Source organism: Grampus griseus (genome assembly GCF_964374135.1).
Source record: "Grampus griseus genome assembly, chromosome: 11".
Lineage (NCBI taxonomy): Eukaryota > Metazoa > Chordata > Mammalia > Artiodactyla > Delphinidae > Grampus > Grampus griseus.
The window spans coordinates 65,490,319-65,507,243 of NC_139005.1; the positions used below are offsets into that span (position 1 = coordinate 65,490,319).

General features: G+C 36.3%; 1 protein-coding gene across 13 annotated transcripts in view; it reads right to left on the reverse strand.

Moving 5' to 3' along the window:
* Positions 1-16,925, reverse strand: part of PPFIA2 (PTPRF interacting protein alpha 2) — a gene marked incomplete at both ends in the record, with an annotated part of 468,557 nt that overhangs the window by 25,146 nt on the left and 426,486 nt on the right. For 11 of the 13 annotated variants that reach the window (XM_082667019.1, XM_082667016.1, XM_082667015.1 and 8 more), the window contains 3 exons: positions 133-195; positions 7,557-7,757; positions 12,038-12,119. In XM_082667019.1, coding sequence (XP_082523145.1) covers positions 133-195; positions 7,557-7,757; positions 12,038-12,119 — 346 coding nt within the window. The remainder of the gene's footprint in view (positions 1-132; positions 196-7,556; positions 7,758-12,037; positions 12,120-16,925) is intronic. The other 2 variants (XM_082667018.1, XM_082667012.1) reach the window with 1 other exon arrangement.

The following is a 16,925-nucleotide window of genomic DNA, read 5'->3' on the forward strand; positions in this document are numbered from 1 at the left end:
ATGTTAGTTATCATTGCATATTACTATGTAAACATACCCCATTTACTCTGATCTACACAAACAAAATAGCTTTTCCATCCAAATAGCAGCAAAATAACTTTCTTCATGTTCAACAAAGCTGTAAAGACTAACCGTTTTTGCTGGAGCTGCAAGATTTTCCATTTCTTCATGGGTCACCCAAACGTTGCCTGAAGGCTAGTGAGGAGGCCCAGAGGGAAGCAGTGGGATCCATGGGAGGGAAGCAGTGGTAAAGAAGAAACGCAGCACCACTGTAAGTTAATGGTACCACAGTAACACGACCATGCTCTTGCTTCTATAGCATGCACAAGAGACAGCATTGCTAGTTTCTCATAGCTGTCTTTTTCTTCTACTTCAAAAGATTAAATAGAAAGAGGCATGCTGTGAAGCTCACATGTGATAGATTTAAAATGATACTTCTGTAATTATTAATCAGGAAAAAGGCTTAATCAAAATTTGCATTTCAGTGGTATGCAGCTATTGGATCCACTTTTTGTAATCATGGAGAACTGAATAAATTTGATCTGTAGAAGAATATTTTTATTTTTTTCTTCAGTAAACAAAGGCACATGTATTTTGTTGTGTTATTACCTATATTTTGTTCACAAAGTTTTAATTCTTCAAAGTCCTTGGAAAGAAAAAACTGGTTGTAAATACAAAGCTGAAAGCTCTATCATAAACTGTGTGGAAACCAATATCAGCTTTTCCCAAATGACCGCTTCCTTTTACAGTTCAGTAAATATGTTGTTTTCCTATATTCTTATAGAGAAAAAAGAAGAGAAATGCTATTTTGGAGTTAATAATAGGTATTTTTCCATTAAATATTGTCAGAAGTCACAAAACCTAGGTTTCCTAATTTTTTAGCAGTATCCTTCACTATTATAGATGTAAAAGGAAATTTTCCCTCTAGCAGGCATTATTCTATTATGAAGTCTCATTTGCCTTCTAAATAAAACAACCCATGATGTTTGTTTTATACACTGAAGTATTAATACATACAATTTCTAGACCAAAGTCCACTTAGTAACATACAGATCACTGGGAACCACCTCCCATCAAATTCCACCATTTTACTGGGAAATATTTATGAACATTTCAATGTTGTCCAAGCACATCAATTCTATAGTTACAGTGGAATTTAATCTTATGTATTGCTTGTTACTTGTTTTGGAAGGGGTCTAGTTTCAAAGAATTGGAAGTAGCAAAGTTGATACCCCGACGTAAGTCATCACCATAATTCTCTCTTGCCTTTTCTACCAACACATAGTACCATGTTGACTTATTTTCTATCATAAATAATGTAATTTAATATAATTTTTAAAATAACTACATATAAACTAAATTGATGAATATAATTTGACATAAGATAAATCTCATGTATAAGAGAGTTACTCATATATATAGTTGTGTAACAAAACAGATTTGAGTAGTAAATATTTATAATAAATCATATGGGCATAAAATCTCAAAGGATAAGCATCATATATATGTAAAGAATTCTCATTCTCCTACCATTTTGGAATTTTGAGCATATATGAATTTTTTCCTAAAAGATAAAACCATGCACATCTGTAAAATATACTGAGAATACAGCAGCCATCCATGTCATTAAATGCCCCTCCCTTCTATCCCTAGGTTCCAGGAATGGTGCTCATTATAAAGAGAAAGTTGTGTATGAATATATGAATCATTAAATCATTTGGCAGAAATTGCTTTTACTGAATTTTTGAGCCGTGTACTATGCTAAAAATAATTTTGCAATCATCTGTCACATTCCCTTTACACCCAGTGACAACAGTGTTTTGCCTGAGTGGCTATACTGTTTAACGTGAGCTTCAGTGATGGTTACCTGAGAGGAAATTCATTTAAGCCAGATTGTTTTACAATGATTTCTAAGGATTCAACCTTGATTGTGAATCCAAACAATGAAGATCTCCCTCCTTCTATAAGAAACTTGACCAGTATTATTTCATACTAGAATACATACATGTATAATCTCTTTCACAGGTTAAAGTCTATATTTGCCAGTCTATCACCATATTCTGGGGTGAGTAGGACTCTGCAAGCTATGGCTTTATCTGTATCTTTACATGCAACATGAGTATATATCCAGGGCAATTTTCTAAAATATGGTTACGAAACTTTCTGAAGTTGTAAGTTAGCTGTTCACTTATGCTCTGCAGTTTTACTTCTGAGAAGCACTGCCTGCTCTAGAGTCTTGTAAAGTAATCCATAAAATGACTTCTAAACAACCCAATCAGTTAGGCATTAGTTGAGGTTTTAACAAGTTTATTTTATAAGCAAACCCATGTGTAGTAAGTCAATTATTCAGATTTATTTCTTTTTACCACCAGTTTAAAAGATGGAACTTTCAACAGGGTAAGTCATAAAAGGGTGCTTTAGAGCATGAGTGTTTCAGAGCATGTGTGTGTCTGAGCACATCTTAGAGAATAGCTAGAGTGGGATGCTTTGAGCAACCAAGGGACTCTGGTGCCTTGGGTCCAAGGATAAAGACAATGCAAAAAGTAGCTTGGAAAAGCATAAAGGACAAGTATCATATAATTTGGTTGTGGTTTTCTGAGAGCCGCTGAAAATCATTTACATCAGTCCACGCTGCTACCCCCAGTATCTGAGCTGGAGAATGCAAACCAGTAGACTTTTTTTCTTCTTCTTCTTTTCTTTTTTTTTTGTGGCGAATACCATTTGAGTCTAGCAAGTGATTTCTAAAATTTTAACTATCTGGAAATTTACCAAATTATAATCAAGAGGCTTGAGTTCTAGCAGTGCCACTTCTCAGTAACTACCCAGGACATTTCCTAAACCTCTCTAAATTTTAGAATCTACATCCATTAAGTAGACTAAAAGTGCATACTCATACTAGAAAAAATACAAATAATTTAAAATTATGATGTAATATATTCTGATACAGGGCTGGGACTAGGATGAGGTAGGTGAGGTGTCAAGGGGGCTACATTTAAAGAAGCACTCACTTTCAGGATCATGCAAGTGCAGGGTCGGTACTGACAGTGAGTGCCTCATTCAATTTTATTTGAGGTGCCTTGCTGGCCTCACTTTAGTCCAGATGGAGTAGAGTATTCAGATAGTATTATCAAATGAGATCTAGTAGGAAAATTCCTAAAGGATGTTGAGAATTAAAGCACTTAACTAATTAAATCATTTAGGACAGAATTATGATATAAAAATTAATATTAAAATGAGTTTAAGGAAAAAATGAGTTTAAGGGATAACTCATGAAAATTAATTGGAGGAAAATAATTCTCTTGCTGTCAGAAATACAAAATAAGTAAACCAGCCAGACCTCAGAATAATCCTAAACTTTATCTAGCTAGAAGTAACTTCTGTTACTACATAAGTCATTTTGAAGAATTTTTTATTTTATAATTGAATTACAAACTAAATTAATTTGAAATTTACTTTTCACTTTCAAAATGGCCTAGATCCACATTTTTCCCTTATCTGAATTGATATGTCTCACCATAAGAAGAGAAATATTTCTCATTATAATAAGACTAGTTTTACACAATTATATTTCACCTTATTTATATTAAAGGTTGAGGCTTAGGAGGTTAGTAATAATGAAAAGTGGAACCAAAGTAGACTGGAAGAATGTTGCAAAGAAGAAGGAAAACTGGTAGAGTTCAAGAAGCAGGAGAGTACACTTGTTAGGAGCATAGACTATGGGGCAAAACAACCTGGGGTGTGACCTTAGACAAGTCATTTAACCTCTCTGTTCATCAGTTTTTCCCATTTGTAAAATAGATGTCAAAAAAGTACCCATCTCATAGCATTGTCCTGAGGCTCAAATGAGTTATTGCATGTAGAACACTTAGAACAGGGACTGACACTTAGTAAGTACTCCACTGATGTTGGCTGTTACTACAATTTCACTAGAATTTTCATTAAACGATCTCTACCCAAGTAAATCTTTAGTTTAATAAATGCTATTTTCCCCGTACATTGTGCTGAAGCCTATCTTATGCCTTACGTGTCTGCTCAAATTTGCTGAATTCTATGTTTACTAAAGATCATTTATATTTGTTCCCAAACCTGTCTACTTCCACTGCACTTTTTAAAAAATAAGGCAATTTAAATAAATATTACATAGAGCCAAAATTAAATAAACTTGGCTTATGTATGAACACTAAGTTGAATTATTTGGAAAGACCAGATAAAGGTAAATCTTAAAGCACATTGTCAGTGAGATACAACTTCAGCAAAGTCTGGGGAAGAATTTGTAAATTTCCAGGAGAATTCTGTGCTCACATAGCTTTTCAAGTATCTTCAAGTTATCACTTTAAAAAGAAACTCAAATTTTAAAAATTGAAGATGTTTAATGGATGAAGTTATCAAATAAACATAATGTGAAACTCCAGGCATTGGAATTATACTCAAAGAAAAGTCCTAGGGTTTCATCTAAATTTGCAAATGCCTGAACATTTATATATTTTTACTTAAGATAAAATATTTAAAGTATTTATTTATTCTTTATGACACACCTCTTTAACCAAATATTTCAATTACCTGATAGATATCTCCATCTCTATTCTATTTTGTAAGAGGCCTTCTACAGTAACTGTAGCTTAGGAAGAGGAAACAGAAAGCTGGAAGATTAGGGCTGGCCCAAAGATATAATAAATGTAAATAATATAATAATAATAAATGTAAACATTAGAATTTTCTAATGTTAGCCCATTTCGTCTAGACAGAAAAGGAGGGAGAGTTCTGTTCAGTTTAAAAAGAAAAAATCTAAGTATCTTGTTTTTTCCTCTTAGAACTTGAGTGAATGAACAATGATACATCTTTCTTAGAAACCAAACCCAAACCTAAACACATGGAAAATCTTGTAGGATCAGAACTATGTGCAGTGTTCTAGAAGACATGATAACATTTCTTAAAAAAAACAAAAAATAAAAAAAACAAACCAACTCCTTTTGAATTTTCAAAGTGTGAATCCTAGTATATAATTTTAGGTGATGACTTTAAAATGTTTTCAGCTTCACTTTATGCAGTGGATTAATTCCTAGAAATTCACGTGTAGTTTTTTTGCAAAGCAAATCATATTTGAACTATATTAGAAACAAGTAAATGCTTCCATGTAGATGAAATAAAAGAAATAAAAAGCACTCAGTAGATTATTTTTAAAGCAAATAGAGACAACTTATCTCTTATGAAACTTGCATCAATATTTAGCAAAGGGCATATGTCTTCTGTGAATAAAGAGCTTTTACACATTAGTAAAAAAATGAATATTCCTATAATCCTATAGAAAAATGAAAAAGGTTATGAATAGGTAATTTATTTAAATGCTAAAATAAATAAGCATATGAAAAAATTTAACTTTACTAGTAATTTCTAAAATGTAAATTTAAGCAATGTAATCATTAACATTGACAAAGGAAAAAAAGGACTATACAATACAATTTGACAATTAAGGTTCAAAAGTAATAAGAATATAAATGCCCTGTATACAAATATTGCTATGGAAATTACTACAGTTCAGTTAATGCAATAATATAACTACTTGCTTATCCACTATGGTACTAAAAATACAAAGAAAATTGTTAAGTAAGCAAAATGTCCAATATTAGGGACTTGGTTAAATAAATTACAGCATTTCCATTAAGGAGCTATGCTGCAATTAAAAATATTACAATTGCATACTTAATAAAATGGAGGAAATATTCCTGCTATATTACTAAGTTTTAAAAGTACAAAATAAAATGTTATGTGAAAATAATTCAATTTTATAAAATGAGAAAGAAATAGAATGAAAAGGTCTCTATCAAAAAGTTAATAGTGAAAGTATTAATAATTTTAATAATTAATTAACAATATATTACCTGTCTTTCAAATGTTAATTCCTCTTTGAAGCCTTATTCAACCAGAAGTGATTTCTCCTTCCTTTGAATTCCACGGCACTCTGCTTCTATCTCACATTAAGGAATTAAACTATGTCATCTTCTACTAAACCTGCTGGTGAACATATCTTCCTTTTCTTAGTTTGATTGCCCTCTCTGTAATCAGGGCATACATATCTCATATCCTCTATAATGGTGAGTAGAGTGACTTGTACAATCATCATTTTAAGATGCATATTTACTGACTATTTACAATTTGCCAGGCACTGAGTGAAGGCCTGGGGACTATGGAAAACCTGATAATATACTTGCTTGGCCTAGTGTGGGATGAATCAAGAAGAGAAAATTATAAAATAGCTTTTATAAGTATACGGAGTAGTAACTCAGGAAGGGAAGAAAACCCAGACTTTGGGGCTTAGTGAAAACTCTTTAGAGGAAGAACATGCAGGAATCATTAGATGAAGGATGAGTTGGAGAAGAATGGTGATCTTGGTCAAATGGTGATTGGTCAAATGGTGATTTGACCTTGTATTTCTAGCATTGGAATCTAGTGCACTGGGAAGGAATACAAGAATATATGTAATAAAAAGGGGGGGCTTCCCTGGTGGCGCAGTGGTTGAGAGTCCGCCTGCCGATGCAGGGGACACGGGTTCGTGCCCCAGTCTGGGAAGATCCCACATGCCACAGAGCGGCTGGGCCCGTGAGCCATGGCCGCTGAGCCTGGGCGTCCGGAGCCTGTGCTCCGCAAAGGGAGAGGCCACAACAATGAGAGGCCCGCATACCGCAAAAAAAAAAAAAAAAATGAAGCAAATTTCTCTAATTTATGGTCTGTATTTAAGACCATGTGTAAAAATTTATACTCAAGTTAGCTTTGTGCCTGAAAACTGAAATAAAGTAATATCACTTTTCTATCTTTTGCCCACTATTCAAACTTACCTCATTCTTCCATATTTTATTATTTTGCATAAGACATGGGACCAGAAAAATCCATTTAACAACAGAAACCATATCCTTTATCAGTAAAAGATATAATTTGGGAAAGGACTAAAGAAAGAATGAATATTATTTGGGAGTTTTTCCTCTGTTTGAATTTGTCATCTGGCATGCCTTTTTTTAGATATTTTGTTCTTTCCTAATATTAAGATAGGGATGAAAGTATGAGAGAAATAGGGATTTATAAATAAAAGGCAAACAGGTTTTGAAGGAAGATAATCCACTTGATATTTATAAAACATTAAATACTAAGGTAATTTCATAATTATGAAAACTGCTTAAGAAGTAGTGAGTCTAGCATTACATCTTCAAAAAGTACTAATGCCCTATTGCTCATCTCCTGAGATGCTGGATTACATTAAAAAGAAAAATTCTGAAAAAGAGTAAACTCTTGGTCTTGTTGCTTGGGAGAAAAATCTAAACTTTAGTCTAGAGGCTAGCTCAAAAGTCTATCTTGGTTGCAGGCTTCAAGTCTGATAGGAATCACAGCTCCTCAGTTGAAAACCTATTAAAAGTAGCAGCAAGGTTAATGGAGAGCAAGCTAAATCTCCTCAGAATAATTCATGCTGACATTGAAATGTGTGCTGCCACAGTTTTGCTCTGTGGACTTGGAGGTGCTGCTATTCACCCAGCACTGGGAGAGGGAAGGAGCACAAATGGACTCACAGTTCTGGATGTTGGAGGAGCTGAAGGACTGGTTAGGGAAACCATCTCCTGGATTGCTAATCGGAGCTTTAAGCGATGCAGAGGATTGCTGATTCCAATTTCTCTCTGGATCTCAGTGTCTGATAAAGCAGACATAATGGCACCGCTCTTCACATTGGCTCGGCAGGCTGCCACATACCAAGCAGGCATTCCCAACCAGAGCTGTTAGATAGGGAAAAATACATACCCAGGTTATAATAATAGCTAACCATTAACAATGTCTATGCGCTAGACATTATTTTAAGTATCTTACTTGTATGAACTCATTTATTACCACACCCCATGAAAGAGATGCTATTATTTTTTCCCCAGAAGAGACAGATGCACAAAGACATTAAATAATTTATTCAAAAAAACCAGTTAGGCAGTAATGGAAACAAAGGTTGGAAATGTAGACTTCAGGGTCTGCAATTTAACAACTAATTTATATTATTAGGGATACATATAATGGCTGCACCTCACCAAATCTCCTCTTGAGTTTAAGGACAAGAACAGCTACAAGCTGCGTTTGGTAAAGGCTCAATTAACATTTGTTTAATAAACGACTTCAGTTTATAACTCTCCTTTGGAATTCTGAGTGCCTTTGATCAAAGGCTTTAATGTGGCTAATCCACATTTCCAATCTCTCTACCTATAGGTGTATGAACGCAATTAGATGCTAAATATGAAAATACTTTTTGGAGAATGAAATGCTGGGCTAATGGAAGAGGCTAACATTATAAACATCTGGAAAACATTAGCTAAAGAGAGTTACAAAATGAATATTGCTTTAGAAATTAGGGATTGTGATTCTTCAGCTTTGCTGTGAGGCTCTGGAAAGACAATTGAATTGGTAGTGCAATGAGCACAGCATAATGCCTGGCATATTATCTGCAGCACAGGGTGAATGCACTGTGTTGTAGCATCTGAATTACATACACTTAAATAAGGAATATTCTTTCCAATACTGCCCACCCCTCCTCCATCATTAGCTATGAGTAAGAAACAGGCACATGCAAATGAGCAGTTTAAATCTTGGTTTTAAACAGCCAAAATACTGATTTTTTTTGTTGTTGTTGTTGATTTTATTTGTTGATATGAACAGATTGAGTAAAAGGAGAGAGCATGAGAGTGAGAAAAAGTGAGAGAGTAAGAGAAGAAAACCTATAAATCATCAGTATACAATGCCAAGAGCTCTGGATCAAGAATCAGAAGGCTTGGGCTCTCATTCCTTCCTTGTCATTGGCAAGTCAAGTCCTCTAAACCTCAGCCTTATTTTCCCCACTTGTAAAATGGAAGGGATTCGGCTTTATTATTTCTAAGGCTTGGTGTTACGCAGCTTCTAAGATGGCTCCCAATGATCTCACTTCCTGACATTCCTGCCCTTGTCCTCTTCCTCTGAGTTTGGGCTGGACCTGGTGACTTATTGTAATGAAAAGACTATGATAAAAGTGATGGGATCTGACTTTCCAGATTAGGTTATGAAAAGACTGTGGCTTCATTCCTGCCAGTCCTCTCCCCCTCTGTCTTCTCCGAGCTCTCGCTCTGGGGAAAGCCAGCTGCAGGGCTGTGAGTTGTCCTTTGAGATGCCCACATGGAAAGGAACAGATGTCTCTGGCCAACAGCTAGCAAGGAACTGAGTCAGCTTGGAATTGGATTTCCCCAAGTCAAGCCTTGAGATGACTGCTGTCCTGGCTGACACCTTGCTTGCAGCCTTGTGAGAGACTTTGAACAGAGGCGGTAGCTAAACCATGTCCAGATTCCTGACCTACAGAAGCCAGGAGGAAAATAAATGCTAAGTGTTGGGATAATTTGTTACATGATAATAGGTAACACTGATTTTTTTTTAATTAAAAAATTCTGCCATATTAAAGGGTTGCTTGCCTCTGTAGAGGAAACACAAAAAGTCAAATCTTTCAGTCAATGTGGCCTGACTGAGATAAGAGAAGGAGAGAGGGGATATAGGTACAGTGCATGACTGAATATAGTATCTCCTACAGGTTAGGCAAAGGAATTGACCTTGCCTTGACAGACATGATTAGCTATGACAGAAGATGGGACTTGACTTCATAGTTTGTAAACTCAAGTTGTTCAAAATAACTAAACATCTAAATATACCTTCACTGGACCCTAAAGATTGTCACCTCTTTTCATCTCCTCTATGCTAAGATATTTGGATTTCCACACTGGTTAACATTACCCAAATGCTTGCCAATACATGGTTACCAAGGTCATCCCTGATTAGACTTCTACAAAGTTTCTGGTGTCGATAAATGGTGTGTGAAGCATCAGACTTATTTGTTCACATCACTCTTAGCGGGCTGTGCACTGAAGGAGATACTAAAGGAGGTGAAAGTTAAGAGCCCTCATTCACTGGATCACCCACTTCATTCATCTTGTTTATTCCATTGTATAATTTCACTTATTATGCAACACTGGTTTCCTTGTTGTTCCCTGGAAACAGCCCAGGCCTTTTTCTGCCTCAGGACCTTTGCATCTGCTGCTCCCTCTATTTGAATGCTTGTCCCCTCTATCTTCACATGCCTTACTCTCTCACATACTTTAAATCTTTACTCAAATGTCTCCTTCCCTCTGAATGTCTCTTCCCCTCCTTCCCAGAACAGCAAGCAGACATTCTTTATCCCCATTCCTTGCCTTATTTTTTTTTCCATGGCACTTAGCTTCTAACATACAGTGTCATTTACTCCTCAATCTGTCATCGCATGAAAGAAAATAAGCTCAAGGAGGACCAATGTTTCATATACATACTCTGTTCAGAGGTGCATTTGAAGCATCTAGAACAAAGTCAGGTGCCAAAGAGGTGCTCTGTAAATAGTTGTGGAGTCACTGCATAAAGTCATTTTATAAAGTCACTTTACGGAGCACATTATGAGCAATTTCTGCATGCTCAGGATAGTTCTAATTAGCACAAACTTCACTGCCTGTCATTTCCTAGCCCCTTAATGTCAGTAAATCTGTTTTTGTTTTTTTTTTAATATATAAAGGATTTGTTCATCACTTGCCAAAACAGCAGTTAACTCTCTGTCAAACTGCAGCTCATTTTACTGGAGTGAAACTGAACAAAGAATTGCTCTCAGTTTTTTTTTTTTTTTTTTTGCTCTCAGTTTTGAGGTGGGCTTTCTTAAGCATTTTGTCTTATAATTGACTTTTAAAATATAGTAAGTTGAAAGAAATATTTGGAAGAAGCAGCTCTGATCACTAATAAGCTAAAAATTCCCTGACTGATACAAAAGAATAAAATAAAGCAAGACACAGCCTTCTTTCACTCAGTCCAAGAAAAAAATGCAGCATGTTGTTATATTTATCTGTATATTATTATTTTTTACACTCAAGTGAGTTTTGATTGTTCCTTATTGATTAATTCATTAGCTCTGGATGTGATATGATAATGAAGGTGGACAACTTTATAATCCCAAACCTTTTAAAACAATGGGTTTTAATTGCCTCTGCCAAGCAAGAAAAGTTCATACAGTCAGTCCCTTGGTACCCTCAGGAAATTGGCTCCAGGACACCCCATACCAAAATCCGCAGATGCTCAAGTCCCTTACTGTTGGGCCTCGGTATACACAGGCTCATCATCCTCGGATTCTGTCTCGGATTGAACGTGTTTGGTTGAATCCATGATGGGGAACCCATGGATAGGGAGGGCTGACTGTATTCTTCTTTGCCTTGACATCAGCATATCCTAGCAGCTACCAACAGCCCGCACTAGAGAACTGAATGGAAGGGGCAGTGAAAACTATTGATAAGTGGTATGAAGGGGCCCTTCGTGGTCAAATATGTACTTCGTTCACTGTCCTGGTCTGCTCCTGCTGCCTCCAAGCTGATCAAGTATGAACTCACTTTTCCAGACCCTTGTGTTATGCAGGAAATGCTGAATGTAATTTTTGTTTCATTAAAACATTCAGTCTAGACACAGAAGGGAATAAGGGAATGCATCTTCTTCTGCATAGCTCCAAATGTCTAAATCTAGCTGGCCCCTAGTCTTAAAGAACTAGGTTCAGGAATTATACTACAAGCAAAGGAACGGCAGCAATATCTTGGATAAGACAGAGTGTTCAATATATGGAGATGCCTCTTCTCTGTTAACCTGCTGATGAGGAAGGGCTCTGGACTGATGTACTGGGACACATGTTTTCTTGCAACAACAGAAGTATCACTCAAAAACCGTTTCTTGATTTACTCTAGATATGAAGAAGATAGAATTTACCAAAACTTTCTTTTATCTCACAGCCTGCTTCCTTCTGCCACAATCGCAAGAAAACATCAGAGTAAAATCACAAGAATGCCCATCGGTCCCTAGATGAAGCAAATATTCTCTTTATAAGTTATTCAAGACTATTGGAAAACTAGGATGTCAGGAACCGGTCTTTACTTGTCTCTAAAAATACTATCAAGTTAGCAGTGATTGGATTAAGAGCCTTCTGGTTTAACTCTCTTACCTCTAACCACGCGACTACAGTGGGCCCATCCCACTGCGCAAAAGGTAATCCCTTTCTCCGAGCTTCTTCTAGAAGTTCATGCCTGAAGTATACAGCAAAGATTATTAGTCAGGTAATATGGGAAAAGACGGCTGTGATTATTTTTAATCACAATATTTTTTAAAAACCCAATAATCCTTTATAAGCTTTTTATGAGTTAATACAGAAATAACAGAAATCCTTCTTCCTTTGAATAATACATGCAAATCATCCATTGATTTTATTAGAAATGAAACACTGACATCTAAAAATAATTTTCCCCAACACTTATTCACTAAAATTCAAACATTAAATGTTAATGGACTAAGAAGCTGAATTTTATTATCAGCAAATATCATATTCCTTAAACAAGAAACTGGCCCACATATGCGTGTTCTGGCATGCACTACAGGATCTAAATGAGTTTTCTTCCATCTGTCTTGCCTGTTTCCCTTATTATTTCAGTAGTAGATAAATGCCTGTTTATAGAGGCAGAAGATCAAGTTGGTCATTTTAGCCCCATTCAAGTGATATGCTTGATTTTAGTATGCTCTCTGGGTCCAGGTGGCTATCTTAGGAGTTAGCTTTTTGTATAGACTACAAAATTACTTCTCATTTGAAGAGAACTCCGAGGTAAATTGACTTCCATCACTACAAAGCAATGTAAGGTGTAAAATTCAATAGTACACTTGTTTCCATGTATAATCACTACTGGTTTTAATGAAAGCAAAACATCTCAATGACAACAAATGGTTGTTTCTGATAACAAAAAGTTGTAAAGAACCTTGACAAATGCATCTTCAATCACTATTTCTACTACTGACCCTTGACATCCATCTACAAAACCAATTTCAGATCGCTCATGATTGAAATAGCAAGTTTCTGTTTTCTTTGAAACTCAAATTGATATATACCTGGCCAGGACTAGATTGGAAAATATATTCTCTATTACTTAGATGCATTGATCCTACACACACATTTTTACACATATTGCTTTATGTTGACTGTGTGTCTTTCATGCTTAGGAACTCCAAAATGAAGCATTTAATTATTTCCTACTACCAACTGATTAATTGTTTATTGTGGTGGACTATAATATGTTAAAATATATGATAAAAATGTCTTTTAACACAAAAGCTTTCCGTGTCTGTGATGGATGCTACCAAAAAAAAATGCAGTGTGACAAAGAAACAGGGAGGCAAAACAAAAATTAAAGTTATAGTAGATGAAGAGACACATAAATCAACTGCTCTTTCATTTCATGGGATAGCAAAGAAGCATGTGTAAGCTATTCAGCACCTGGGAAAGGGAACAGCAACACTGGTGCCATGAATCCAAGGTGAAACTAGAGGGACTCCCTCACCTGGCTTGCTCTACCCTCACCCATTCCCTCAGGCTTCCCAGTGACATTCCTTCATTGAATACCAGATTTGAATAGCATAGTCTCACTGTGACAGATATATTGACAGAAATGGGTTGAAGGGTTAAACAACCAACCATCAGTTACTTATTGAGCACCTATTGTGAGCTTAGACCTGTGGAAATACAGACATGCACCCAGTTTTCCAGGAGATCCCTGGTTACATAGAAAAAGCAAACACATGAAATTGTTTAAAAACGTAGTACAATGCACAATTACATGCCAAAACTCAGTGAGGCATATTCTGAGGGTGAGGGTTTTGGAGAAGGGGTTAGTAGCAACGGAAATGATCAGTGAAGGCTTTATAGCAACTGAACTGACTTCGAAGGGCTGGTGGGAAGGAGTTACAGATGATGTTCCAATCTGGATGAGCAGTAAGGGTGGATGGGCAGAGGCAGGACTGAACACAGAATACGTGCAAGAAAATTTAGAGTAGGCTTCCACAGAGCCAAGAGCATTATTGAGAGTTGTAATATTATATCCATTAGGGAAAAAAATACTTCCAGTTATGTGACAGGTGAGTGGCATTAAAGGGGAAGAAACAAGTACACATTTACAACTGTTTTTTGCTACATTTAGCAAAAAAGCAAGTCAATATGCACTCAACACCTAGAAAGCACATAACATTTTCACAAGTGAATTACATGAACTGCACATACGCCATTTTTGAAAACTAGAACATTTTAATTCTGACTAGTTCCTTAATAAAAAAAATGTACCACATGAGCTGGAGTGATCCTATTAAAAGTTAAATTGGATAATGTAACTTCTCTGCTCATAACTTTCCAGTTACTACCTGTCTCACTGAGAATAAAAGCTCATGCAGCTGATAGGATCCACCCTACCCTCTTCATCTTTCTGACTCAATTCCCATCTCACTCCGCAACACCAGTTTCCTTGTTGCTCCCTGGAAACAGCCCAGGCCTTTTTCTGCCTCAGGATCTTTGCATCTGCTGTTCCCTCTATTTGAATGCTTGTCCCCTCTATCTTCACATGCCTTACTCCCTCACATACTTTAAATCTTTACTCAAATGTCTCCTTCCCTCTGAATATCTCTTCTCCTCCTTCCCATAACAGCAAACAGACATTCTTTATCCCCATTCCTTGTCTTATTTTTTTTTCCATGGCACTTAGCTTCTAACATACAGTGTCATTTACTCCTCAATCTGTCATCGCATGAAAGAAAATAAGCTCAAGGAGGACCAATGTCTCATATACATACTCTGTTCAGAAGTGCATTTGAAGCATCTAGAACAAAGTCAGGCACCAAAGAGGTGCTCTGTAAATAGTTGTGAATGTTGAACATGTCAGCCAGTATTTACATTTAGCTGCTTCTTGTTTCAGCAACTTGCATCCCATAACGTATTTTTTAGTCCATTTTTTTAGCCACTTTGTCAGCATAGCACCCATTCCACACGATTCTAAGAGTCTGATCTGGTTTGCGACCCCTGATAGGAATCTGGTTGAGGTAATCCAGTGTGTTCAAATAATCCTATTCTCTTTTTGAACAGAAATTTATCATACAATTGTTTGAGAAGTCATTGGACGATGTAAACCTTGGAAAAGTTTTCCTTTTTTTTGCTTTGTTTATTGTGTTTAAATCACAAACTCTCATAGCACAATAACTTTAGTAAGAGTTTACAAAGATAATGAAATAAGGGGGCTCAAGTCCAGTGGATTCTGCCCTTTGGTCCTCAGCTTGCAGGGCTGAATCCCAAGTAGAGGCCTTTGAAATGACACACTTGAAACTGTGAGAAACAGGCCAGATTGGAGTGGATGGCTGGATTTTACTCTAGGACTGTGTGCTACATGATGTTAACTCCAGACCTGCTTTTCCTTAACCCAAGGGCAGTTTTTATTATGTAAAGAAATGCATTGAAATTCTCAAAGCAATATTACATTTAATTCTTCTCTATTATAAAAAAAAAGTCTGCATTATACAGAATTTATAAGAGACATATATCTGGGCATATTGGCTTGAGAGAGAGGCACTGTTAGAAAAATAAAGCAATATGGGTAATGCTCTAATTGTTGGAAATCACTGAGTTTAATACATGATGATTTCATAACATTATTAAGGGCATGTATAGCATTAATTTCATGGGGCCATGCTTGTTGTCATTAGATATTTTGAAGTCACTGTCAGAAAAATATTAGAAATACTAAATATAAAGCTGATTTGGCCCAAACAGGCATTTTGTATATACTGGTGTTCTCTGTTCGTCCAGTGCATGTGTAGAAATTTATGCATTCTCTCTGTAACCCAGATTCAACCTTTTCAAAGGTTCAGTGACAGTTCTTCCAGAGCGATGTCATGATCACATTCCCCAGTACACATCTGCGTCTGAAATTACTGTCTTTCTATTCAGGCCTGAAGAAACATTTTTGCCTCCCTTCCTTCCTTCCCTCCATCCTTCCTTCATCCCTTCTTTCCTTCTTTCTTCCCTCCCTTCTTTCCTTCCCTCCCTTTTTTCCTTTCTCCCTCCCTCCCTCCTCTCTTTCCTTCCTTCCTTTCTTTTAGACAATCTAATATTTAACCATCCTTTCCCCTCAAATCACTTATACATTACTATAGTTAAGGGCACCCATTTTTGTTTTAAGTTTTAGACCAGATTCAGTAGCACTTCCTTCTAGAGGAAGTTTCAGGTACAGGATTGTCATTTCCTGTGTGGAAACAAAAAAAGAAAAGTACTAATTGTAAGGGAAGGTCATTTTGAATCAGAAAAACTTGTGAGTCACTGAGTATTTTCAGGGAACACATTCTTGTCTGCAATAAAGAATACCATTAGATTCCCTCCAAAGGCCTCAGACTCTCTTGATAAGGGTGTCAGTGAGTTACTGTAAATGGAATGTGACACATTAAGAAGGCCCAGCACTTGGGGAATGCTCAGGTGTGTGAGTAATTGGCAAGTTCATACAGAAATGTGCAGAGGGCAGCCTGCACTTGCCTGTGCCTGCTCTGAAGACAGGAACGAAGTGTGGGCAGCCTAGTAATGTCTACACCCAAGGATTTCTAGATAAAGGATTGAGAATGTCTAAAAATGTAAATAAATGAAGGGTATTTTCCAGGCTTGTAGCTCCTAAATACTAATCCAGACTAATTTAAGCAAGTATGATTTTGCTTAAATGATTCCATCCAAATAGAAATGTCTGGCTCCTCCTTTTCAGGTTTTATGTCTTTCTCCAATTATTTCAGTCTTGACCTCATAGGTAGAGTATGCTTACATTTCTAAGCTCTGTTTCCTTCACACTAAACAACATCCACATACCTTCCTGTCTTGTCTTCCCACTCACTTTATCTTGATTTTCGAGACACAACAAAAATACTTCCTCTCAGAAGCCATCCTACCCTGGACCCAGGGGCAATATTTACTACTTATTTTTATAGGCCCCTTAGTACTAAACAATTTTCCCTAGAATATCTTTAACATTTTATTGAGTCAGAGATTT